The 25,893-nt window shown below is 44.5% G+C and overlaps 1 protein-coding gene across 2 annotated transcripts in view; it reads left to right on the top strand.

The window, feature by feature from the left end:
• The window catches only part of MAPK6 (mitogen-activated protein kinase 6), a 117,385-nt gene that overhangs the window by 61,208 nt on the left and 30,284 nt on the right, over positions 1 to 25,893 (top strand). For both annotated transcript variants that reach the window (XM_086958301.1, XM_086958302.1), the window contains exon 4: positions 4,570 to 4,734. In XM_086958301.1, coding sequence (XP_086814427.1) covers positions 4,570 to 4,734 — 165 coding nt within the window. The remainder of the gene's footprint in view (positions 1 to 4,569; positions 4,735 to 25,893) is intronic.

Consider the following 25,893-nt stretch of genomic DNA (forward strand, 5'->3'; position numbering starts at 1 on the left):
TTTCGGAATATGGGGAGGAGAGACTGGCGAATAGCCTGGAAATATCTTGTTTAATGCGGGTCAGCGTGTTGCGGAGATCTCGGAGCACTCCAGACTGTTTAGATATGCACCCCCCCCCCCCTCCACCCCCCCAATGACAGCTTTGAAACCCTCCCAAAGAACAGCTGCTGTGTCCACCGAGCCGGTGTTTATCTCAAAATAATCCTCTATTGCCTCACATACCTCTGCCTTAAACACTTCATCTAGGAGAGCTCTACTGGGGAACCTCCACTGCCTTTCATATCCTTCTGGGCGTGGGATCAGTAGACACAGGGTCACAGGGGAGTGGTCCGAATATGTGCTGGGAGGGTGTCGAGGGAACTGAACCAGTCCACTACACAAGGAGAAATGAGCCAGTAATCTATCCGTGACCATGTGCTGTGGGGGCCAGCTGGTGAGTGTGGGGTTGCGCTGTCGCCAGATGTCTTAACAGTGAGTAGCTTGCGCTGAGCGCCTTAAGGGCCCTCCTTGCTTGAGGTTTAGCGTCTGGGGCGTTAGAGGAACTATCCAGCGTAGGGTTTAATAATAAATTGAGGTCCCATCCCCCCTAGCAGCACCACCTGTGGGTTATGTTTTGAAATCCGAGCATCCAGGTCATGAAAAAAGTCTGGGTCATCCACGTTTGGGGCATACACATTCACCAGGGTGACTTTATGGCCATACAGGGATCCTGTGGCCAACACAAATCTACCCGCCGGGTTACTTGTGACGTCAGTAACAGTGAACGGTGTTCTTATGTGAATCAATATAGCAGTGCCTCTAGCATATTTACTATAATTGGCAAAATATATATGTGTGCCCCAGCTGGTGGCAAAATGAGCAGAGTCAGTTGGGGGGGTAAGTGCATATCCTGCAGGTATATTATGTCGACATTGTGTCGTAGAAGGTAATGAATCACCTGGCGTTGATTTCGAGTATTGTTAAGGCCTCGGATATTCCAAGTCATCACGGTAAGGGAGGAAGGCCCCTGTACATTACCCAGTCGAGACATCTAGAATGCGGAAGAACATAGTCCTGTCATAACTGTAATGCATCAACAAACTAGCAAGCAATGCGAAAATAGTGCGTAAGATGGAACCTATGTGGTTTACAACTTTCCCAAAGCCCCCCACCCAGCCACCTTTCTGCCCTAAGGTGGCCCACCCTTGTCACAATAGCCCGCTCTGCGATCATAACGATCACCGCTCAACTGGATTTGGTCCAATAAGTGGGCCACGAAAGATAAGAAACCAACCGTGCGGATACACCAAAAGGGGGGTGGCAGCCCAAGATCTAGCCGGCCATTGTAGAATCAATATGGAACATCTAATTAAAAATCACAATTTCTCAATTAAACAATGGAAATCACATAAGAGTATGCAATCCCCCCCCCCCCCCCACTCGGTACCAGTGTTCGACAACAGGTCCGTGTAGTAAATGTCCTCTCCACTGTTCTCCTCTGGACAGACTGTACTATGATGATGACTTTCCTGTGGTGTACCCTACTTAGGGGTGGTTGTGATTTTTAAGGGTTAGTACCCTATTTTTGGTGGAGCTTGTTAAGCATCGTTTCTTTTTGACACACTGCTTCTGTCAGTCTACCTGCCTTAGATTCGTGCCCAAGGATTTCATGTTGGTGGGACTTTGTGAGGAGTTTTATCACTTTTTCCTCTGTCAGCATGTTTTTGTCAGGGGAGCTTGTTTAGTGTCTGTGTCTACGCTCGCCTTTGTTTATCAGGGTTTTTACCCTCTGGTGTTCCCTTGTGTGAGCGTGACCACCTTTCTTTGCTACTTTGGTTCTCTTTCATCTAAACCATGCTTTTACCCTAAGGGAAGGGGATGTGGCATATAGTAGCTTTTAGTTTTTGTTTGTTTAACATCTAGCATGTTATTTTATTCCTGTTCATGCTAATGATTTCTCTTGCAGTACTTGTTACTTTTAAAGTACTTTGCCGATTGTTTCTTTATTCTGTTCTCACTCCATAAGGGAAGAGGATGTGTAGTAAATGTCCTCTTCACTGTTCTCCTCTGGACAGACTGTACTATGATGTCTGTGACATCATAGAATGCCTGGGTGTCCCTCTGGCTCACTGTGCCTCTCTATAACTTACTGTGGCAGTTGGTCATCTCAGGCTGAGCTGCTAACAGCTGGCTCCTGGTGCGGTCTTACTTCTGTACCTAATATCTTGGAAGGAACTTACAATAAAGGAACTTAACTCTACAGTGGACTCTGCATCTTCCTTTAATACAGTCCGCGCTGGCAACAGAGCCACTATGATGTGGGGAAGCAAGTGCACTCCCCGTCGAGTTTTGTGTGCTACGTAGCTTGTGCGTGCGGCAACATTCCTGAGCCTCCGTAGGGGTGTTGAATATCTTTGATCTGCCACCCACGTCCACCTTTAATCTCGCCGGGTTCAGCATGCCGTATTTGAGTCCAAGATTTCGCAGCGTAGCCTTGACCCCAGGAATTTACGTCTTGCCTCCTGCACTATTGGAGTGAAGTCTGCGAAGAATGGTAGTTTGGACCCCTGCCATTCAATTGTTCCTCGCTCCCGCGTCATTCTGAGCGCTGTGTCACGATCCCTGAAATTTAAGAGGCGCGCTATGATGGGTCGGGGGGGGAAGGCCCGGATTAGGCCGAGGGCCCAAGGGCCTGTGAGCTCGCTCCAAAACAAAGCTAGGTGTGAATGCTTCGCTACCAAACAAATCTACAAGCAGCTTCTCCACGAAGAGGTCCAGTCGGCCAGTGGATGCCGTCTCTGGAACCCCCACTATGCGAATGTTGTTGTGACGTCCACGCTCCTCCAAATCCTCGTTTTTTATAGCCACCTCCTTGAGTAGATGCTCCGCCCTCTCCAACTCTTTCAGTGATTGTGCTGCCCCATCTTCCTGGTTGGACACTCGTGCCTCCGCCACATCCAGACGCCTATCGTGGCCCCGTACCTTGGCGCCCAATGCTGCGATTGTCTGGTCTAGGCAGTCAAAGTGGGAGTCTAAAGCCTTAAAACCAGCCTTCATTTCCAGTAACAAGGATGCAACTGATATCTCGGGAGCCTCAGGCGGTGCCGCGGCCGCACCCTTTTCAGCCATGTTTACACTTGATGTTGTGCTGTCGCCCATCGGTTCAAAAGGCAGGGTATGCTGTTTGGGGTCTTTGCGTCCCATACCGTGGATGTAGAGTGGCGGAATGCGAAAGGGGGGGGGGGGGCAGGAGCGAGGCAGTGATGTTTGGCACCTGGCTCCCAATGACAATACTTATCTGAGCAGCTTTCAAGCACCACAGCCCAAAGGATCAGAGCGCAGCCAGGGCAGAGCCTGTTTATTGATGTAGTGTCCCAAATAATACCAAGTCTAAAGCAACTCACTGCTCCCAGATGGATTGGAGGTTGTTACTTCACGAGAGGATTTCACAGGGCAGGCGGGATGCAGCAGAGGAAGCCTCTTAGCTGGTGGTGGAGCTGCACACTATTAGAGGCCTCCGGTTATTATCACAGGCAAGATTACAGCGAGCAGTCACTGCCGGAGGGGCCAGCTGGTTCTCCGAGTCAGTGCGAGCCGCGCACACCCTCCAGGCGTCCCCGGGAGCTCCCGCATTAAAATTAGGACGATGTCGGGCGGCCGTCGCGTGCACTCCCGCGGCCGCACCAGGCCGCCACAGTGCCAGGTCAGCGCCCGACCCCCAGAATGCGAGGCCTGAGGGCCCTATCTCCACACAGCCACAGGGCGCTAAATCAACGGGGGGCGGTCGGCCAACCCGGCCATCGCGGACATCCAGGGAACAGCAGAGGGGAAGCGCCCGACTCACTGGTTCTGCAGAGCAGTGGTCTAGTGGAGAGCCCAGGTCCCGCCGGGAGGAGCCGCACCCCGCGCCCGGGGCTGACGGTCACCACAGGGCCGTTCCGGCCCACAGCATCTCCGGCACGGCAGATCTCAGCCGCTGTAGCGCGTCAGCATCAACCCTCAGGTTGCTGCCTGCCTCATCGCCCCTGCCATCAGGTACGCCAGTGTAAGGGGGCGGATGGTGGAATTAGATGGGGGAAATTGTGTATTTAGGCCGGCTATGCCCCGGAGCTAGACTCGCTGGCGGCCATCATCGCTGCCAGCTCGGCCACGCCCCCTACCCCCCCCCCCCCCCCCCCCCCCCCCCCCTCTACTCCTCCCCAATGCAGTACTAGTTAATGCCCTGGCCGTGGTTTCCCTCAATCAGGTATGTCTTCTTTGAATTCTTGCAGTTCATGTAGACTTGTCCAATTCCACCGCCATGGGGACCTTGCCCAGGCCTCTGGTCTCCTTCCACCGGAGGGCTACAGAGTCAGTCCTACCCCCCACTTAAGTATTCCTGCGCACCACTGTTTTAATCTAGGTAGTGTATTGGCCTTCCATTGCATAGCAGTGGATCTCCAGGCTATGAACAGTGCCAAATCGATAAAGCGGCTGGTAGCGCTCCCCTGATTGCCAGAATAATAAACTTGTATTTTGCTTTTTTTATTTTTTAAACCAATCCTGTGATTTTATTAATTTTTTTTGTCTTTTGTTTCTCCACTTGTACAGGGGCACATGAGCTTGAACAGATGCAGCTTATTCTTGAATCAATTCCTGTTGTTCATGAAGAAGATCGTCAGGAGCTTCTCAGTGTAATTCCAGTTTACATAAAAAATGACATGTCTGAGCCACACACGCCTTTAATGCAGCTGCTTCCTGGAATCAGTCCTGAAGGTATCTTAATATTTAATGGAAACATTCTAATCATTGTGAATGTTTTGTAAACCTTTGAGGTTAATCCCTCTAGGAAGGTGTTGCAAATGAATGATGTTTTTCAAATCCAATAGTGATGGGTTAGTTTACACTTCTTAGTCTATTGTGATTACTGTTTTTTGTCTAATTCCATCCATGCATTCAGTGTTGTGTAAAACATCTTCAAATAACTAAGATTGCCAATGAAGTGTTGGGTATTAATTTAAATTGATGAAACTTTATCATTGGGAATGTTGCACTAATGAATCTGGCAGAAAGGTTTTTCTGTGCTAAATTCCAGTGCCTGTTCCATATCTGGCACTCCCAATACGAACGTACGAGATGTACTCCTCAGAATTGGAAGGCTGACCGAAGGGGAACTGGGTGTCTGTTCTTATTCTGACATTTGGAAGTGAGGATCTCTAGTGGGCGGCATGCTCCCTCTTCGGAGTACCTTCAAGCAGCTCCCAAGATAGCAATAGTGATTTGCCCATGCCTGTGTGTGCGCAGTTTGGGGAAGACGTCATTTATTACAACAAGGACCTAAGAGAGTTCATTGTATTCTGTGTGTTTTTTTGTTAATGTTTTGTTGTTTAATTTTTTTCATTAGGACTATTAACACTATCATCTCATGCAATTAAACCTAAACATACAATGTGAAGGAAATGTAACAACTTTGAACAACTACAGTTTCACATTCGGTTCTGTAGTCTCACTTAATAGACTTGCCATGACACACCTGCCACCTGGGATTCCTGTACCTATGACTCCCATTCAGCATGCTACTCCCACTATAAGCTGTGTCTAACATTGTCAAAGTGCTCCCACCATGCCCCCGAATATTAGCATATTTCTTAGGACAGTCCCTTACCTTATAGACAGATCCTTCTGCGAGGGCTCAGTAATCCATTCCCCTCTATGCAGGTCAGAAGCAAACCCTGCACCCCTCTCTCCCCACACCCTGCTTGCAGGTGCCCTTAGCCAGTACTTTCGCAGGGGTTAAATTCAGCAGCAAGTGATTCAAATAGTCAGGCATGATGGGACCCAAGGACCAAATGGGCTCCCTCAGGTTTTATTTAAATGTAACATTTTGGGCCAGCAGGTTAACACAGGTTCACTATTACATCCCATTTTAAGGAGGATAATGGACATCAACCAGGTAACAATTACCCTCCAAGATAAAGATACTAAACAGCTAGCCTGCTGCTTTTAGATCTATTAAAATGGGAAAGTGAAAACAAAATTATCCCTCCAAATCAGACAGGATTCATCCAAGGCGTGTTAACTGATATCCATTTTCAATGCCTGGTTCTAGTAATGGACAAACAAGTCTAAAAAACAGCGACTGTATCTGTTACTGTAACTCAGCATTTTACTTTGTAAACCACAACCTGCTATGGTGTCCCGCCTTATTTACTAAAATCAATCCAGTTGCGTTATTCAAGAACGTGGGGGTGGTTGAGAATCTGGGATGGATCTAGGCTCTCTAGGACCATTGTAAGTCCCTAGTACATGGTACACCAGTTACCTAAGGCATGGGTACTAAAAAGGGTGCCTAAGGGCTGCAGCATATCGTTTGCCACCCTAAGGTACCCACACACAAATTCCACACTGACTGCTAGTGCAGTCAGTGTGACATGGTGCGAACCATGAGTGAAAACATGACTTGGCACACTCCTTTATGCTATGCCAAAGTAACTAAAGCAGGGTGCATTATATTTTATAGCAGGACATATCTGCACAAGCAAATATGCCCCTGTGATATCTAGGTCTTTTTTATATTCAATGAGCTTCATTGAAGATAAATAATAACAAAGAGGAGACAAAAAAGAAAGATTACATAACAAACCGAATGCGTGAGCAAATAAGCAGTATCCTAGAAAAAAAAAGCTTTTTATCACTATCAAAGGGAGGGGGGAAAAATGGAAACAAAAAAAAAACGTACAACTGAAGACCAGCTGTCAGTACGTAATAATATCTAATAACCATGATAAAAAAGGAAATAAAATCATTTAGGAAAAGAACAGAAATAAGATAATAAATCATGAGGAAGTGGAGTTTAAAATGTTCAGAGCATGTATGGAGTAAATGCATTTTTGAAATCTTAATTAAGTAGTTATTGGTAACCAAAATAAATCTCTTTTAACTGACTGTGTACCAGAAGAGGCAAACGCAATATACAATCTATGATAATGACCTACATTAGTTCACCAAGCCTTAACTGTGGATTAGAGAAACATTTCCAGTTCAGTGTAATCTGTTGGAAGGTCAAAGCCAGCATAAGGTCAAATAAAGCAGTGTCACATGAAGCTAAATCCAACTTATCAAATAAACTTCTTATAAAAAGAACAACATTACACAAAGGAATACATAGAATAAAAATATGTGAAATATGATTCCAGGAAGATACAACATCCGGGCAAAGGAAAAGAAGCTGTAACAAATCGGCAGAGGGAGAACCACATGACCAACAGTTTTGTATCAGTAGTATGGGCAAAAAGACCTATGGAGACAGGTGTATGTAAAAAACAACCTATGATATAAAAAGAACATAGATTGAGTGGTAGGTGCAGATCTGGACATTTTTAATGAAGAAGCCCGGAGTCTATTCCAGAAATCGATGCTCCAAACACAACCCAAGTCCACCTCCCATGAAAGCTCTATCTTGGTTTAACACGAGCAGGGTCAGTGGCTGAGAAAAGCATATAAATTAACAATAGTTTTGGAAAAGATGCAAGAAGATGGAGAAGCGAATCTTCGGTAGGAATCCTTTCAGGAGAGAAAAATGAATAAATTACATCTTCATGAGAACTGAGAATTTAGGCCAAAACGAGCAAGGACACTGAAAGCCTAAAAATGTGGAAAAGAACATGGAACCATACCATCAAATAAATCCTGAACCCAAATTATCTCTGTAAGTTGCCAACATTTCCAATAAATCTATTTTTAATAGTAATAAAACGATTATGCCGGAGAGGAGATTGAAGCAAAGAGACCCTATATGTGACCTTTGACTGACTAAAGGACGCAATAGTGAACATGTATGTTTAAAAAGTGGAAGAGAAGTAATAGTATTCTTCAAATCAAAGGCAATGGCCTTTTTCATAGAAAATGGTGCAATCAAAGCACGTTGAATAGCAAGCCATAGAGGTGCAAAAGGGGAGGGATCTGAAGAAAGCCAATGAGAGGCTTGTTGGAGGCAAAAGTCTTAATGATGAACCCTAAAGTCATGAAAATTGACGCCACTAATAGATTAGCATTTCCGAAGATGTGATGAGGACAATCTAGATTTTCTATTCTAGAGAAATTTGGAAAGAGAATCTATTTTCTTAAAGTAAATGGATGGGATATGGGTTGGGAATCCTAGAAAAAAATATATAACAAAATAGGAGTAACCATCATTTTAATGGAATCAAGACCTCCCCACCAACAGAGGAAGAGGGGATTCCAGAAAGAAAGAAGCTTATCTAATCGATTAAGCCCATCTCTCATATTGAGTTTAACCATGTTCAGGCTAGAAGTAGGTAAATCATTTTTACCGATTCTAAAATACCGAATTTAGTTAGAAAACCAAATGCCTAAATATTTGATTTTGGAATTATTCCATGAGAACCCCATAGAACCAAAAGGGTGTGGAACACAAAGTTTGGAAATAGGATGAATTTCTGTTTTATCAGAGTTAATTTTATAACCTGAAAACTAAAAAAAATTCTCCCTATGAGTTAAATTATAGCTTCCTGAAAGTACCCCCGCCACACCTGCAGTGCAAAATAATTGAAAAGCTGTAAAAGTTTAGGAAGAAAAAATTGTTTGAAATGCTTGTAAAACTCCACCGTAAACTCATCCGGGCCTGGAGTTTTATCTTAATTTGAGTGACTTTACATCTGTAGATATCTCAAAGCGACACATCCGATTCAAGAGACATCAAATCTATATTGTCATGAGAAGGGGGAGGATTATTTTTAAGGTAAGTGTCAATTAGAAGAAGATTCTGGGGTGTGTTTATACATTTTCATAGACCTTCAGGAATGCATTTAAAATATCTGGGTCTTTAAAAAGAAGCTGTCCGACCGATGAATGAATGGAATCAATCCACACTCTCTCTTTCCGAAATTTAAGATAATTAGCTGAAAGCGTACCTACTTTCATCTGTCCTCTGTAACAATGAGCACTACGTAGTAGTAGGATAGATGAAGCATGGTCAGTAGTTATTTTGTTAAAATCCATTTTCGCATGGAGAGCTCCTGGAGAGTAGTCTGAAGCAGAGGTATTAAACTGATGTTCTAAACGTTTAATATTAGCCAATAGAAGTTTATGCTGAAGATCTGTTCCTTCTTTTTAGCAACAAAATCAACAATAAAACCACAAGCAGTAGCCTTAAAAGAATGCCACAATTGAGGAGAAATTCTCGGATCTGTATTTTTAATAGAAAGAATTCACCATCCTTGAAAAAAGTTAAGGGGAAGAAAAAACTGGGTCATGCAAAAGAGAATGATTATATCTCCATCTATAGACTTGGAATGTGCTTGGAGCAAATTAACGTCTGCAAAAACCGGGGCATGATCAGAAAAAGCAATGGGTTCAATTGAGGAAGCATGAAGGTTTTGGACCAAAGATTGAGAAAAGAACATATTCAATTTGGTAAGGGAACCATGCGTAGGGGAATAAAAAAAGAATGTGGTCATTTTAGGATTGGATAATCCTCCAGCATCCACAAAATGAGACTAAGAAATGTGTTATAAATTGTTTGAGATTTATGGGGACTAAAACTAACTTGGGAATGAAGAACGATAATCGTATACTTAATCTGGTTGAGGTCTTCTCCTAGAATAAAAGGTAATCTTAATATTGGAGACACAACTGTGTAATAGTAGGCCAAAATGAAGAGTCCGAGTCTGGTCATAAACATTAAAAACAGTCAGCGAAATATTGTTAATAAGTAAGTTAACTAATAACTATCTACTCTCAGAATCATTTTCTTGAGATAGAACGGTGCATTCTAACTTCTTATAATATAAATTATGTACCCTATTTTTCTCGGTGGGAGTAAGATACCAGAACATAAGTTACCCAATGCCTTTTGAGTTTGAGCCTCTGTTGCAGTGAGACGAGTTTCTTGTAAAAGAACAATATCTGGTTAAAAGGCCAAGTGCGACCAGATTCTCTGTCTTTTTATAGGGTTGATAAAACCTTTAACATTCTAGGATATCACTCTGAATGTAGTATATAAAAAACAGATATCATTATAGAACTATGACTGTAAATAATAAAACAGACTCAGGAATACATATTAAAAACTCCAACAGTAATGAACCGGAAAAAAGCAAATAGGTGGAACGAAAATAATAGGAAAGAGAATGTGCCAGAGTATAGTCAGAAATAGGAAGAGAAATCCGGGAAGAGAATAAACAGCAGAAGTAACAATAAGGGACGGTACATGTCAAAATGATGACTGTAATACAGAGGTCTTCAAACTCTTGTAGGTTGAGCCCCTCCAGCTGAATGCTTTTAGATGTTGGGGCCTCCCACCACCTGACAAACATTTCTGGAATCTGGTACACTACATAATCCTTGATGGGGCACGACATGCCCACACTTGTGTACAGGGGCGCAACTAGACCCAAAATTCGGGGGGGGCAAACACTCCCATCCAGGGCTGGCCCTAGCACTGAACCCACATAGTGCAACGGTCTGTTTTGGCCCCCCTTCCCCATTTCCTCCTTCTCCCTGAATTTCCTCACTACCACTCGCCAACAATGCACCCCATCTCTCTATAGCACCTTTCTGGCAAACATTTCATTTTTTATATTTGCATGGTACACATTCTTTATAGCAGGCACATTAACCTTCTACACTTTTTGGGTGGTAGGAGTGCCCATGTGAGTGCACAGTGAGTTATGAGACAGTGTGAGAGCAGGGTAAGAGGCGTGACTGCAGGGTGAGGTGACCATATGAATTTGGGTGCGGATGTCGGTGCAGTGTGGGACAAATGAATGTATGGTTAGTGATGGTCTTATTTGAGTGAGTATGCACATTGAGAAGAAAGGGAGACATGTGAGTGAAGTGTTTCATGATTGCAGGGTGAGTAGTGTGCTTGTGTGACTGCAGGGTGTGGTACAGGGTGAACAGCACAAGTGCATTGTGAGTGCAGAGTAATCACTGTGAGTTCAGGGTGAGCGGGTGATCGGCGCGAGTCCCTGGTGATCGGCGCGAGTGCCTGGTGATCGGCGCGAGTGCCTGGTGATCGGCGCGAGGGCCTGGTGATCGGCGCGAGGGCCGGGTGATCGGCGTGAGTGCAGGGTGAATGGTGTGAGTGCATGGGGAGCATGAAAGTGAAGGGCGAGAATGAGAGCGAGTTGTCTGAATGCAGGGTGCATTCCCAGACACGTGAACTAACTCAGCAGGTTATTGACGGCAGCGTAGGGTTTCAGATATGTTAAACTATTGCTATTATGGCATTAACCAGGGAACAGGGTGGACGAAATAAATGTGCTGATCTTCCAACGTACTTCCAGTTTTATGGTTAGGGTTGCCAGCTCATTATTTTGATGGCCCAGTTGGTACAAAAATAACAGTCTCCTGAAGCTGTATTGTCAGCACTTGTCTGTGCATACTTTGAGCAGCAAATATAAATAGTAGCACTTTTAATTGTGTTGTATAGCTCCCTGAATGGTCCATGACTGATAATAAAATGGAACAAAGACAGAAACATCACATTACAAATGTTTATTTATAAGCATATTTGGTGTCAAGACAAGCAGGCTGCTTAAACACATGGCTCATTTTTCATGTGTAAATGTAAAATAAACTGTCTCCTTTCTACTAAGAGCTTCCTCCCAGGAGAGGGTTAAACTGGTAAAGCTGAAATGCTTCAACTGCTTTGGGAGGCAGGATGTCTACTTTGCTAAAACTGAAAGCAAGGAAAGACCGTCCTTTCCTCTGCAGTGGGAGGCAAAGGGTCTCCTCTGCTTTGAAATAGAACAAAGGAACAGGACTGTCTGTTCGTTTTTTAGCAGAGGAGACCATGCCTCCCACTGCAGCTGAAGCATCCAAGCTCTACCAGTTAACCCCCTCCTGGGAAGGTTAACTGTTAGGGCAGGACATGTGCCTTTGTCACATTAAGAGCTATCTATTTCCCCTCCCTCCCCCCTCCAGCCCTCAGTTACGGTAGAATTCCCATTTGAACTTGTGACACCTCGGGACAGTAAAAGACTCTGAAAAGGAAGATCTTTGTGTGGAGTGTGCGCCCCCCTGAGATGTTGTCGCGCCCCCCAGATTGAAGAACTCTGCTGTAATACATACCTAAAAGGGGAATAAGCGAGAAAAGCAAGGAGTGATGACAGAAAAAGACTGCACCGCCAACAGGGGAGGAGGTACCGCAACGGGACGTCTTGGTGAACAAATAAGAAACTAGCACAAATGGAATCCAAAAAAAATCAGCAAGGAAAAGAGAAGAATACTACATCAGCTAGAAAGGACATTAAGTAGCAAAATAGAACCTGCAACAAGAAAAAAAGATTAAACTTATTGTAACAAAACGGTGTTCCATGAAAGTCAAGTTAAATAGAAATAAGAGGAGGCAGCAATCTCCATGGATGGTGCAGAATTGAATGGATACATTTCCTGAGGTCCACCGGGTCTTTAAATGAAGAGGTATTATTTTGATAAGTAACCTTAAAGAGACATGGATGGAATAAATCATAACGCGCACCTATGGCACACAATACAGGACGATGGTTTTGGAAGTTCTTACGACGTTTAGCCGTTGCTGTGGAGACTTCTTGAGACACAAATAATTTCGCACCAGATCTGAGAAGCTGCTTCTTCAATTTGGCTGCATTGTGAACTTGTAGAAGGTCAGTAAATTTCAAGGGAAGAATCGCACCACTGGGTTTGGACGGGGCAGATGCAGAGAACAAGTGGGGGCCCAGCCTCTGAGCTGGTTGAATATTCAAAGTAGTAGACGTAGGAAGATCCAGAAGCCTTGGAAGAAAAGCGCTAAAGAAGAAACGGGATTATCTCTTTCAGTACCCTCCTGAAGGCCATACAAGCAAAGGTTATTGGGACTGTTCCATTTTCAAAATCTTCAGTAGACCTCTTTAACAACAAGACCTCCTTCTCTAAAGATGCAGTTTTGTGTGAAGCATCCTGAACATCACGAATATGCTGCTCTACAAGGGACAAACAGGATTCATAGATGACCATTTGTTATCTAAAACTTGTAAACTATTATTAGTTTTCTCAATAAAAAGTTGCGGAGCACGTATTTCATCAAGAACAATATCTAAATAAGCAGGAGAAGCGGGTTTCGGCAGAGAGGGATCTTGTTTAAGCCGCTTTGTGGCTGAGGAGGACGATGGTTTTTGATGGCGTAATAGATGGGGACACAGGTCAAGACGAACCAGACTGAGCCATAACACTAGTGGTGAGCAAGCAGTCCCCAGAATGCACAAAAGTCGATAGAGATTTATTTATGGTAGTAGGTGTACGTTTTTTTTATTTAGTTTAGTAAGTTCTTGCTCCTGCTCTTATATGAAGCAGACCTTTGTTGTCCTCATAAGAAAACAGCACAAGTAGGGCAAAAAAGCATAGCACTGGCAGAAGGAACTATAGAATGATGCAACAAATCAACACTTCCCACATTAATCCAGCGCTGAAGAAACAGCAGCCACAGTGAGGGAAAATTCAAAACGGCGTTCTACGCGCAGCCACCGAAGGCCGTCGACGCGAAAGTAGCAAAATACCTCGGGAAAGTAGCAGGGATGTTAGGCAGTCAAGCAAGAGTCATTTTGTTACACCCACATTCCTCAGACAGTCTCACTGGTGTTCAAAAATCACGATATAAACAAGCAGTTGTCTCACGGTGGAACGGAGCTTCGAATAATGTCACGCATACTACCCACACACAGGGCTAATTTTGTTAATGAATGACTCTCCAGTGGTCAGCTCAAAACAGCCAGCAGCAAACCAGTGCGAGTATGTATCTTTGTTAGTTCATGGGAAACTGCAAATATGCAATGTTTATCCAGAAGAAAAATTATCGCAAGAGAATTGAAAATGGTAGTCTGAATACAGCCGCCAAGGACCATCAACTAGAAAATGTCCAAATATCTCAGGAGAGTAGGAAAGAAGATAAGCAGGAGGTATTCCGCTACATCTACACGCCCCTTTCAGTAACCTAGCTGCGGAAAAAACAAGCGGCTGTCCCACGGCTACACAGTCCCAACGCTAAGCGGCTGTCCATCTTGATTCACGCCTCAAGTGCTCCCCTGTAATATCTAATTTCATTATTGGATATTACAGAAAACATGAAAGCCATCTTAATGTGTGTACTGGGTACTGGTCTCAATGAGTTACCCAGCTACTAAATGACTTCACTGAAACACTTCGTATTAATAAACCCACACTGATTCCAGTGATGGATTTATTGATACATGCACCCAGAGAGTACCTTACAGGTACCCCCTGAATCCTACTAGTCCGCTAGTGTGCTGGCTGACTGTTCCAGAAGCGTGGAAAAGCGTGGCTCAATGGTTAGAGTGGCAGACCCTGATGCAGAGGTCTGGCCCGGTACCAGGGTTCAATTCCGCCTCTGCAGCTCTTGGACTCAATCTCCCTGGACCTGATAATTCTCGCCTCGGTGCCTAGTCTAATCATGGGTCCCACTCTGTGACTCTGGGCAATAGCTTGCTTAATCTCCACAACGGCCCCATCAGCGCTTGGATGCCTAGCTTCACCTTGGGGGTGCCCAGGAGTGGACATCTCACAGGAAAGCCAGGAAGGGTTCCACAGCGGTATGAATACGCTACGAGACCTCGGAGTAGAAGGCGCTATATAAATACAAACACATTTACGTTTACATTCCTGCCCAGCTTGCCACCACAGACTAGTTTGACTTCTCAGGAGGTGAGCCCCCGCTCTGAGGTCGGACACAATACTCGCTTTGGCAGAAGGATGGCTAGTAAATTAGCATGTCAAGGAAGGGTGCTTCAAAGAGCACATTGCCTTTGATATGTGAGCTTGATTCGCCTTCCCTCCCTGACCCCCTCCCACCGCCTATACCCGGAGGATGCCACTCCCTTCCCTGGGGCCTATTTGGCATCAGGACATGTGGGAAAGTAGCTATGCAAGGAGACCTTTGCACCTCTAGGCTAGTCATACCCTTAAATTGCACAGCCTGATGTGAACACAAAAGAGCGAATACCCACATCTTGAGCGCAGTGGAATTAGGATCTCTGGTACAGGATGATGCCCACTCCCCAAAGGAAGTGGTCAACTAGGGGATTTAGTGACCTCAGCTGTATGAAGCCCATTGACTGCTACCCTTCACTCGCCTTGCCCCTAAATTGAGTATTTAGCTGGCCCCCTGACAACAGGAAATCAGATCCGTCTGCCTGGAGAAGTAACCAGGACAAAGAAGAGCCCCCAAACAGCACTGAGGAGCAGCAACTGACTTGGTGACAACCCTGCCTGCCAGCATGCCTGCTGTCCCAGACAATTGCACAGGTGTCCAGACCGCCATATCCCCTCCTAAAGCTGTGGCAGTGGCTGTGGCAGTGTGACCCACAACCTCACCTTGCCAGCAACATCTCCCTTGAGAGCAGAGGAGCTGCTTCCCTGCATGAGAGAGCCTCTGCCAGCGCGACCCCACCAGACCAAACCGCTCTGCACATGAGCTCCCTAACCCGAGTTGCAATGGACAGTGCTCTTGAGGCACAGACACCCTCAAGAGCTACGCCCCGTTGTGTTTAGTCGTTGGGTTTATCTGGGCTGATCCCCATTTCCCGCCTGTAGCCTCACTTGCCAGACAGCAGGAACTGCAAGATCCTCCTGATCATAGTGACCTGGTGCCTGGAAACACCACTACACCAGAGCCCCACAGCTCGAGGAGACTTAGACCCCTCCATATCTGATTCAACCCACCCCCTTTTAGGTTATACCAGACTGGACCCCCTAGCCCCCGCCTGCTGTCTGTTTTGCAGGTCCTCTTACAACTGCGAGTGCTTCCCACAGTGCGACCCCTGCCAGAGAAACCACCACTGCAGCTGAGACCATCAGACAGAGTTCTAGTGGATCAGTGGTCTGCCTACAAGCCTGAGAATCTCAAGAGCTGAGGCCTGCTGGTGGGTTCGCCTGGACTGGTTTCCCAGTCCGTGCATGCGACCTCTTTGTGACCAGACTGTCCCCATTGATTTAAACGGGCACCCAACGCTAAATTGCCCTTTGGCACCCAGACACCCCGACACCCCAGACTGAGATGACTTTCTGTTGCTGCCTTGGACCGTGTCCCATAATTTCCTTAAATCCAGAAGGACAGTCCTGTAAGTTGCTGCAAAGTGCTCAAATGCAGTAAATGTTTCTTTTCCATAGGATAGTGTTACTGTTTTACCAATATAAGTGTCAGTGTGTGTATGTAAAGTGGAAACCAGTGATATATGAAAACAAAGTACTTACCCAATTACGAAGTTCTTGTTAAAAATATATATATGACTGCTATTTTTCTAAATTCATGTGGATCTCCTGTTTGAGTGCATGCATAATTTGACTGTGTGTAACAAATGTCTAACACTCCTCCTTGATAAGATGAACGCTGCTCGACCACATTACTACAAAAAGAGCACCTTGGAATTGTTAAAGCAAGCCCTTCCCACTCATAAGGGATACGTGGGGACTCTCTACGCAATATACCTCTTTGGTATATCCTAAAAAGAGCCAAGTTCCTATACTCCTCTACTCATCATATGTAACTGCAGATTACTCAAAGCAATCAGTTAGTCATATGATCTTTGACATTTTGGGCCAGGAAGACAACGCACAAGTCCCAGCTCTCCTGATGTTGTGAAATAGTCATAACCACATATCTAATATTTCCCTTCTTTACCCAGACAATTGGTGCTCTCACAAGCCCCTCCCCAACTATCAGAACTATGGATTGGTTACTCCAGTTTACTCTGAGGTAAAAGGCTTCACTTTAGATCCTCTGGATGTGCATCACCCTCCGTATTGAGAGAGCAAGACTTCGCACAAATAACAATGCTTTCTTCCGCATATAGAGAAATGTGATCCTCCATCTCATCTAAAGCCCCATAACAGTGCATTAAAACTTCACTATACTAGTAAGTGTTCTATAGCCAAAGCAAGAGGGAGAGGAAACAAGGGGTGTAGTGCCACCTGTTATTGTTATTGGAAAGGGCCTGGGCACCCTACCTTTCAACCAGACCCCTGCCATTGGTATTAAAGTGTGTGTATACTGTTCCCAATAAAGAACGTAAGGGCAATAATTAATTCTATCTCCACATCGGAGACCTTCTCAAAATCTAGCAAGGCTGTAGGCTCCTCCAACTCGTCTAAATGTTCTCAGGTCATATGTATTCGACTAATATAATGCCTAGTCCCTCGTTTTGGCATGAATACATTTTGTTTATTAATTAGAGAGCCCACCCCTTCACCAGTCTTTTCTGGAGGGCCTTTGCCACAATTTTAGCCTGTGTTAATCGGGAGATGAGCTTATATGAAGCTCAAACTCTGGGTGGTTTGTCCGGCTGGACTAGCCAGCCGGGCAAGCGGACAATTCCCCGGGGGGTTGGAGCCCCAGGAGGCCGGTATTGACACTTGAAGGCCGAGATCAGCCTCTAGAAATGGTGGTGCTCATTACCGATCCCGGCGGCAACTTGAAAGAGTTGCTTTTATTCTAGCGCACATTAGGACGTCCGCCCATGTGGGCTGAATTTTTTATTTTTGTCAGGGCTGTTTTAAGTTTCCTGTCCGGCCCTGGGGCTGGGCAAATAATATCGAAGTTTTGTCTCATGTGGGTCACCAATAAAGTTGGCAAGCGCTTGTTTTACAGAGCAAAATGATGCTAAAAATCCACATGAGCAGCGTGGCATGCCAAATTCCACCCGCCAAACTCAGCTGAATTTCTCAGAGTTTTTATGTCACTCCGTGGAATTCTGCTGAGTGAAACGGAGTTCCGCCTACCCCTACTAAGAAGCCAGGCGATACACAAGTGATACAATATTTTAATCAAACTGTAAACTACAAACATTTACTATTAATTTGCTATTGCCTAATTACTAATAAATCAGCATCTGGGGGATGGAATGCAGTTACAGTCCTGCCAAGACTGTTAACATTTGCAAATGAATTTATTTGACCAATGGCTCATATCAGAGGGGCATAGAGCTCTCCCCTGACTTCAGAGAAACAATGAGTACAGTACAAGGATTTATGTATGACACATATTCCACTTTAGAAACGGGAGTTGCCTAATATCTAGAAGAGATAATATTCCTTCTCACTTTATGTGCTATAGAACTACTAACAGTTAGTAGAGTTAGTACCCCGGTGTACGTGACCTAAGCCTAATATTTGGGAGGGAGTAAGTAAGTAGCAGTTTAAGTTAAGTTGGTTTGCCAAGGGTTTGCTTCAAGAATTCTCTCAAGGGTTTAGTCAACACCGTACCTCTGGAATAGAATGTTGGAGGTCTGGTATCTCCTCAGGACTCGATATTCCAGTTACCCGCAAGGGTAGGCTGGAAACGCCGGAGCTGGATTTTCTCGGCAGGAGAAAAGACAGCGTCTTTCTCAGCGCGTCAAGGAGGAGGAGGGGCAGCGTCCGTGGGCTTCTCGCATCTGCTGGGCTTTGCAAGGGACAGCTGTTCTGCTCCTGCATTCACCACCACCATCGCGTTTGCTTAAGGCAACGTTGGTATTATTTATACCTGAAAGGTGCCTTGTTTGACGTAAGTTTTTGGACATAAGACGTCACTAAGAACTGGTCGTTCTTACAGTGCTCGTTAGAGTTCTATTACTAATCAAAGCAAGCAGGGCTTTCCCAGGTTGCTGGGGGTTTTATCTGTTGAAAGAACTCGGTGTGTTATCTAGGAATATAAGATAGTGGCTTCTGCTGTGTCATGTACTGTAATGAGCTGCAGAGACGAGTTACTGAAATATGGCTTTGATCGTTTATGCCATTATAGGAATATGAATCGATTATAGCCGTATAGGGGCATAAGGTCACAATATTGATCAGGGTCCTAGATAAAACACAACACAGTTTGCTAAAATAGCAAATGAATGATGTGCCCCTCGACAAGTGCAGAATGCAAACCATGAACACCTTTCTATAACCTAGGTTTCTTGTTAAAATTGTCAACCTCTCGCAAATGTAGGTAAATAAACTCTGTTCATGTTTTCAGTTTCATACTCACCCATGGATCGGAATCTCTGTGCAAAAACAAGCATGATCTAGTTATTTATAGGGCCACACTTATTGCATTGTGTTCAACAAGAAAAAAGTAGTTTTTAAAAAAAACTTTTTATTTGATTGAGTAAACAAATGTGGTACATTAATATATGCATGACATAAATACAGATCAGAAAAAACGTACACAAAGATATTCACAACTGCAGCTGTGTGGGACCTTTTCCACTGTATCCGAACCAAGAACTCTCCCAATCCACAGTGTGGTAGTCCAGTCTTCGGAAAGAAAAGGCGTCTAGTCTCTCTCGTCTGAATCACTGTCCTCCGGAAGCGTCGGGTCGCAAATGCCTCCCTTATAAGAGTTCCATTTACCCCAAATTCTTTCCCACTTTTTGGGACATCTCCTGTATACAAAAACAGATTTCTCCCCACCATTGCCAGGTCCATATATGCACACCACTGGGTTAGGGTTGGGCTAGTCCCGGAGCCCCATTTCTGCGCAATGTTCCGCTTGGCCACTGTTACTCACCCCTGCATCGTCGCGTTCAGATCTGTTGGTTCCCAGATGTTTAATAAGCAATATTTTGGCTCAGGCAACATCGCGAGTTCTGGTACTTGGGAAAGTGTTCTCATTACTGCCATCCAGTACCTCCCTATCACTGGGCAGGCCCACACTGTATGAAAGAAGGTCCCTAGTTCCCCACACCTTCTCAAGCACTGTGGAGTATCTGCGCTCCCAATTTTGTGTAATAGCAACCTCGTGTAGTATGTGCGATGTAGTATTTTAAGCTGCACCAGACGCAGTCTGGGCGGGGTTGCAGCCTCTCTTGGGGAGACGAGCGCATCCCGCCAATCCGCCTCATCAATGTCTCCTACATCCCTTTCCCATGCATCTTCACTGTTCCTGTGGGGTCAGGTCTATTGTTAATGATTTTCTTATAAGCTGTCGATATCACCTTTTTTTAAGGTGGTCAGTCAGGAGCCTATCCTCTAACGGCGAGGACTAGTCCGGGGTCTCGCCAGGCGGCAGAGCCGATGTCAGAGCATGCTTAATTTGCGTATTGCGGAAGTGCTCCGTCTCATCAAGGCCATAGGTGGCCTGTAGTTGCGCAAAAGGAATTACCGTTCCCTTCTGCCATAGATCTCCACTGACAAGATCCCAATGTTGTCCCAATTCCGAAATCCCTCAGAGTTACCAAGTCTACCTAGCTTTCGGGTGTCCACAATGGCGTTGCCAATGTAATCACTACCTCCCACCCTAATGCACGCTGCGTCGTAAACCAAATGTTAATTGTATGGAGTGTCGGTCCGGTGGCCGATTGCTTACGCCTCTTATTATATAGTATTAGAACAGAGCCACCCAATAATCCCACCGGGACTGGGTAAAGTAAATCATACAAGCTAGGTGTCCAAGTAGGAATAATTCAAAACATAAATTTTGTTTCCGACAGTGTCAATGCAATGATCACTAAATTCAAGAAGGTAACCAGAGGGGTTTCAGCAACAACAAGTAGTATCAAAAATATATTTTTAATTTTTGTTTTTCAAAATATAAAACTTTTTCTGTGTTTTACAGTTTTTTACAAATCAAAACAAAAAAGTCCGGCAACATTCAACCACCAAAACCATATCCTATAAATCCAATGGTGGCAAATAAACACCTTTAACACATAGTGTGGACGCACTGAAGGACCACATGCACGTTATTACATATGCAGCCTAATTCACAATTTATAATATTAGGTGAATTATACAGTGAGGTTGTAAAAAGGTGTTTAGGCGTCGACGTTTTGGTCCAGGAAGGCCATACAGATCCGGAGGACCATCTTCAGGACAAAAGAAGTTGCACAGGGGTATCTAATACAAACATAACAATATCAATAATCAGTGAAACCCTAGGGATAGATAGAAGTCCTTAGTCATGGGCTATCATTCGTCCCGACCAATAGGAATGATCTGTTCTCAGTTCTAATAGAGGCTCATCGCTTTTTCAGAACCCTAAGACTGAAACATTATTTTCATAACACCACCACTAGTATGCCGAGTAACATCAGTGGCCTAAAATGTCCTTCTACATTTTTTCCAGCCAATAATCTTATACCCAAAGAGATGATCACATTCGAAAATGTGGTGCTTACTGAAATCGAACAGCTTTTTGAACATAGAAAGTTTGTGAGGTTCAATCTCTCAAAAGACGATATGGCAATCATTAAGACTTTATCAGAACAGGAAGATCTAGTAGTCAAACCGGCTGATAAAGGGGGAGGAATCATTTTGCAGGATAAAACGGCATACGATCAAGAGGCCCTGAGACAATTAAATAACCCAGAACACTATAAGAAACTTTCTGGTGACCCTACGGCCAGAATCCGTAAATTGATCCTCACATTGACTACTAAAGGCCAGGAAGGACTCTGGTTAAGTAAAAAGGAGTTCGATTACCTTAATAAGGATGATTTCAGTATTCCTGCGTTTTATACGCTACCAAAGATCCACAAGAACAGTCAAGCTCCACCGGGAAGACCTATCGTGGCTGGCTGTCAATCCATTCTCCAACCTTTGGCTGAATACGTGGACTATTTCTTAAAACCATTCGTTACCACCACCAAATCATTCACCCAAGACAGTAGAGATGCAATTGTCAAACTTGAAGGTGTCCATTTTAGCCCTAACCACAACATCTTGGCTACTATGGACATAGAAAGTCTATACACTAACATCCACCAGGCTGAAGCATTACAAGTTATCTATAACACCTTGGAAACCCGCACTCGGCCGCACCAGGTCCCTACTTGGTTTATCACCGAATGTGCAAGACTTGCTTTAAATGAGAACTACTTTCTCTTTAACAATGACTTTTTTGCACAATTGAAGGGGGTGGCAATGGGAGCAGTTTTTGCTCCCACGATAGCGAATCTGTTTGTAGCAGACTTCGAAGAAAGAGTCATTTACAACAACAACCCCTTTGCTACTAATCTAGTACATTTTCTAAGATACATCGATGATGTCTGCCTAGTCTGGGAGGGTAGTAAAGAAAGACTGGAAGAATTCCACCTGTGGCTCAACGCACAAGATGTGAACCTGCAGTTCACCCTTGAGAGCAGTTGCGAATCCTTGAGTTTCCTTGATCTGAAAATTCTACACGTAGAAGGGACACTTGCCGTGAGTCTATATACTAAGCCCACGGCACGTAATACCTTGTTGAGGTATAATAGTCACCACCCCCGTAATTTACGGGATAATCTCCCTTTTGGTCAGTTCCTACGCATTCGGAGGAACTGTACCAAAAGGGAAGATTATTTTAGGGAAGCCAAAATTTTGCAAGAAAAACTTGTGACTCGGTTATACCCTTATCGGCTGGTAAAGCATGCTATGAAGCGTGCATGGTTCTATGACCGCCAAGCACTTCTACAATCTAAACAACTTACAAACCCAAATACTATACCAGACACTAGACCCCCTACATGCGTTTTGACCTTCGGTACTGAATCTACAGAAATAAAAAAGATCATCAAACGCAATTGGCATTTGATTCAAAAGGTTGAACCCCAGTTAGCTATTCCTAGATTTGCCTTTAAAAGAGGTAAAAACCTACGAGACCACTTGGTCAAAGCTTACAGGGAACCCAAGATCAGTACCTTAAGCAGTATGTGGGGCATGGCACCTGTTGTCGGACACTATCCATGTGGTGGATGCACAGCTTGTGCGACCACACAGACAACAAAAACGTGCTGCATAAATGGGAGACAGTTGACGCTAAAACATCTTTCAAATTGCATGACAAAAAATGTAATTTATTGTATCCAGTGCCCATGTGGACTTAACTACCTAGGTAAAACAACACAGGAAGTAAGGAAACGTATAACACAACACCAATCACGCATTAGGTGCAAAATTCAGACGGCGCCTTTAGTAGAACATTTCATCACCATGTCGCATGCTCCCACCGATATGAAATGGTTTGTCATAGAATGTGTAAAGGGTACAAGGAGACGTCCCAATGTGGATAAACTTCTTGCTCAAAGGGAGAACAAACTGATTTGGCTTTGTGACACAGTACAGAATGGGCTTAACATCCTGATAGAATGGCATTCATTGGCCACTCTTCACTAAAGTTAGCTTGATTCCAGATTACTACATAAGGCTGTATGTGATATATACCTGACTGGATGCTTTTCTCTGCAATATAAGGACATTTGGGGACTACTTTAGTGTTTTTCAGTTTTTTAGTTTGTAAGTTTTTTATTATTATTTTTTGAGTTGGTTACGATTGTGTCCCTATATAAGTATTGTGGTTATTAAACCCTTGTAGGATATTGTGCGCCCCTTTTTCATAATATGATACCATAATATAACGTGCCTCTATTGCCGACTCGTATTTCGTACTGGCAAAAGCATTACTGTTGGTATCAACCTTTAGACCCCTTGTGTACTGCTTAAGATGGCCGCCACATTAACCCGGTAAAACTGACGTCTTGACGCTTACATACGTCAGACGCGACTTCAGCACACTTCCGCGTTCACTCACGGAGAAGACACACGGACTCTCGAGAGCCGGCGTCTTTGGGTAAGTTTACAGTTGGACAACGGTATACTTATACAAGGTTTGGCATTAGCATGTGCGCTGACGTTTTGCCTATCTTTACAGAGCTTTTGGCGGCTGCCAGACGTAAGTTACATTTCTGGCATGCTTTTCCTCACTACTGGTCTTTATTGTTTTAAAGGGCAATTTGACTACACGCAGTGTAACTGATTCATTGGTTATTGTTTGTTCGCAGAACGACCTGTGAGGCGTTTTTGTTGGCTTTGTATACATGAATTAAAAACACAGGTACATTTTTACTTGGCATGTCATTATTAAGGTTTCACAGGCACTTGGGCACAGTTGGTTTTTGGAAGTACATTTGTTGGTTGTGTGTTTTGGCACAGTGGTATTGGTTTAGCATAGACATGGCTATAGGTGCATGTCCCACCTGTCTAGGTTAGTAGTTATGTGTTTGTGTCACTGGTGCCTTGTCATTTTTGTTCTTTGTTTTGAGCTGAAAATATCTTCGTGTACCCTAGGGTTTCACTGATTATTGATATTGTTATGTTTGTATTAGATACCCCTGTGCAACTTCTTTTGTCCTGAAGATGGTCCTCCGGATCTGTATGGCCTTCCTGGACCGAAACGTCGACGCCTAAACACCTTTTTACAACCTCACTGTATAATTCACCTAATATTATAAATTGTGAATTAGGCTGCATATGTAATAACGTGCATGTGGTCCTTCAGTGCGTCCACACTATGTGTTAAAGGTGTTTATTTGCCACCATTGGATTTATAGGATATGGTTTTGGTGGTTGAATGTTGCCGGACTTTTTTGTTTTGATTTGTAAAAAACTGTAAAACACAGAAAAAGTTTTATATTTTGAAAAACAAAAATTAAAAATATATTTTTGATACTACTTGTTGTTGCTGAAACCCCTCTGGTTACCTTCTTGAATTTAGTGATCATTGCATTGACACTGTCGGAAACAAAATTTATGTTTTGAATTATTCCTACTTGGACACCTAGCTTGTATGATGTCTTATTATATAGGGCATCCATGATACCATCTTTCTCCATGATATGCCTGTCTAGTCTAAACGCTGGCTTATCTTGGGGGACATGCAGTCATTGATTAATCGGAACAAGGTGTGCAGCCCAATAGTAGGCCCTAATATCCGATAAAGCTATTCCTCCGTCAAACCAGCCTCTATTCAGTTTCTTCATGGCAATGCGAGGCGTCTTCTCTTCCCACAGCAGCGTGGTTACTTCTGCCTCTATTGCTCTAAGATATGTAGACGGGACCAAGAATGGGGGGGTTTGTAGTGCGTAGGGAATCTCGGCAGCGCCACCATCTTAAACAGCGCAGCTCGGCCGAGGAGCGTGAGGGGCAGCGTGCGCCAATGCTGGACATCCTGCTTGAGGCGCCGTTACGGCTGCATCAAATTTGTATCTATAAATTGTAGCCTGTCAGGTGTAATGAAGATCCCCAAGATGTAAAGCCATCTGTAACTGTCTGTAGCAAACACCCTCTTGGTAATTGAGGTGGCGGGCCACGGAGGACATACAATAGCGACTTATCCCAGTTTATCATATAGCCAGATGCTCTTCTGTACGCAGTGCAGATCTCCAGTAGACAATTAATAGACCTCCCTGGGGAGGTAAGATACAATAGGATGTCGTCTGCGTACAATGAGATTCGATCTTCCCATCCCATAGCCCATCGTATACCCTTTATCATTGGGTCCTGTCTCACCCACGCCGCTAATGGCTCCAAGAATATAGCAAACAGCAGGGGAGATAGCGGGCAGCCCTGCCGTGTCTCTCTACCCAGGCTGAATTTCCTGGAGAGACATCCGTTTACCACCACTCTTGCCAGTGGCCGCTCATATAGTAACCCCACCCGCCCACAGAATTTAGGGCCAAAACCCAGATGTTGGAGGACTGCAAATAGGAATGGCCATTCCACCAGATCAAATGCCGTACACGCATCCAGGGAGAGGATGGCTGCGTCCTACTCTAGTATCTCTCTTCGCTCTAGCACACCGAACAACCGCCGCAGGTTGAGGGCCGTGTTGCGGTTGGGCATGAAACCCGATTGGTCCTGGTGAATGATGTCAGCTAGATAGTAATGGAGTCTAGTAGCCAGGGCCTTCGCTAATATCTTTGCCTCTGCATTTAACAGCGAAATTGGCCTGTATGATACACACTCCTGCGCTGGCTTGCCCGGCTTGTGGATTGCAACTATTGTGGCCAGACGCTGGTCCCACGGAAGAGCCCCATATAGCAAGCTTTTATTGTACATGGCGAAGAAGGCACGGGGCTAGCTGCACGTTCCCCAGCTTATAGAATTCTATTGGGATGCCATTTGGCCCCAGCGCCTTTCTCGTGTGCAGTGCCCTAATTGCTT

The sequence above is a fragment of the Lissotriton vulgaris genome, chromosome 2_1 (genome assembly GCF_964263255.1).
Source record: "Lissotriton vulgaris chromosome 2_1, aLisVul1.2, whole genome shotgun sequence".
In the NCBI taxonomy this organism is placed as follows: domain Eukaryota; kingdom Metazoa; phylum Chordata; class Amphibia; order Caudata; family Salamandridae; genus Lissotriton; species Lissotriton vulgaris.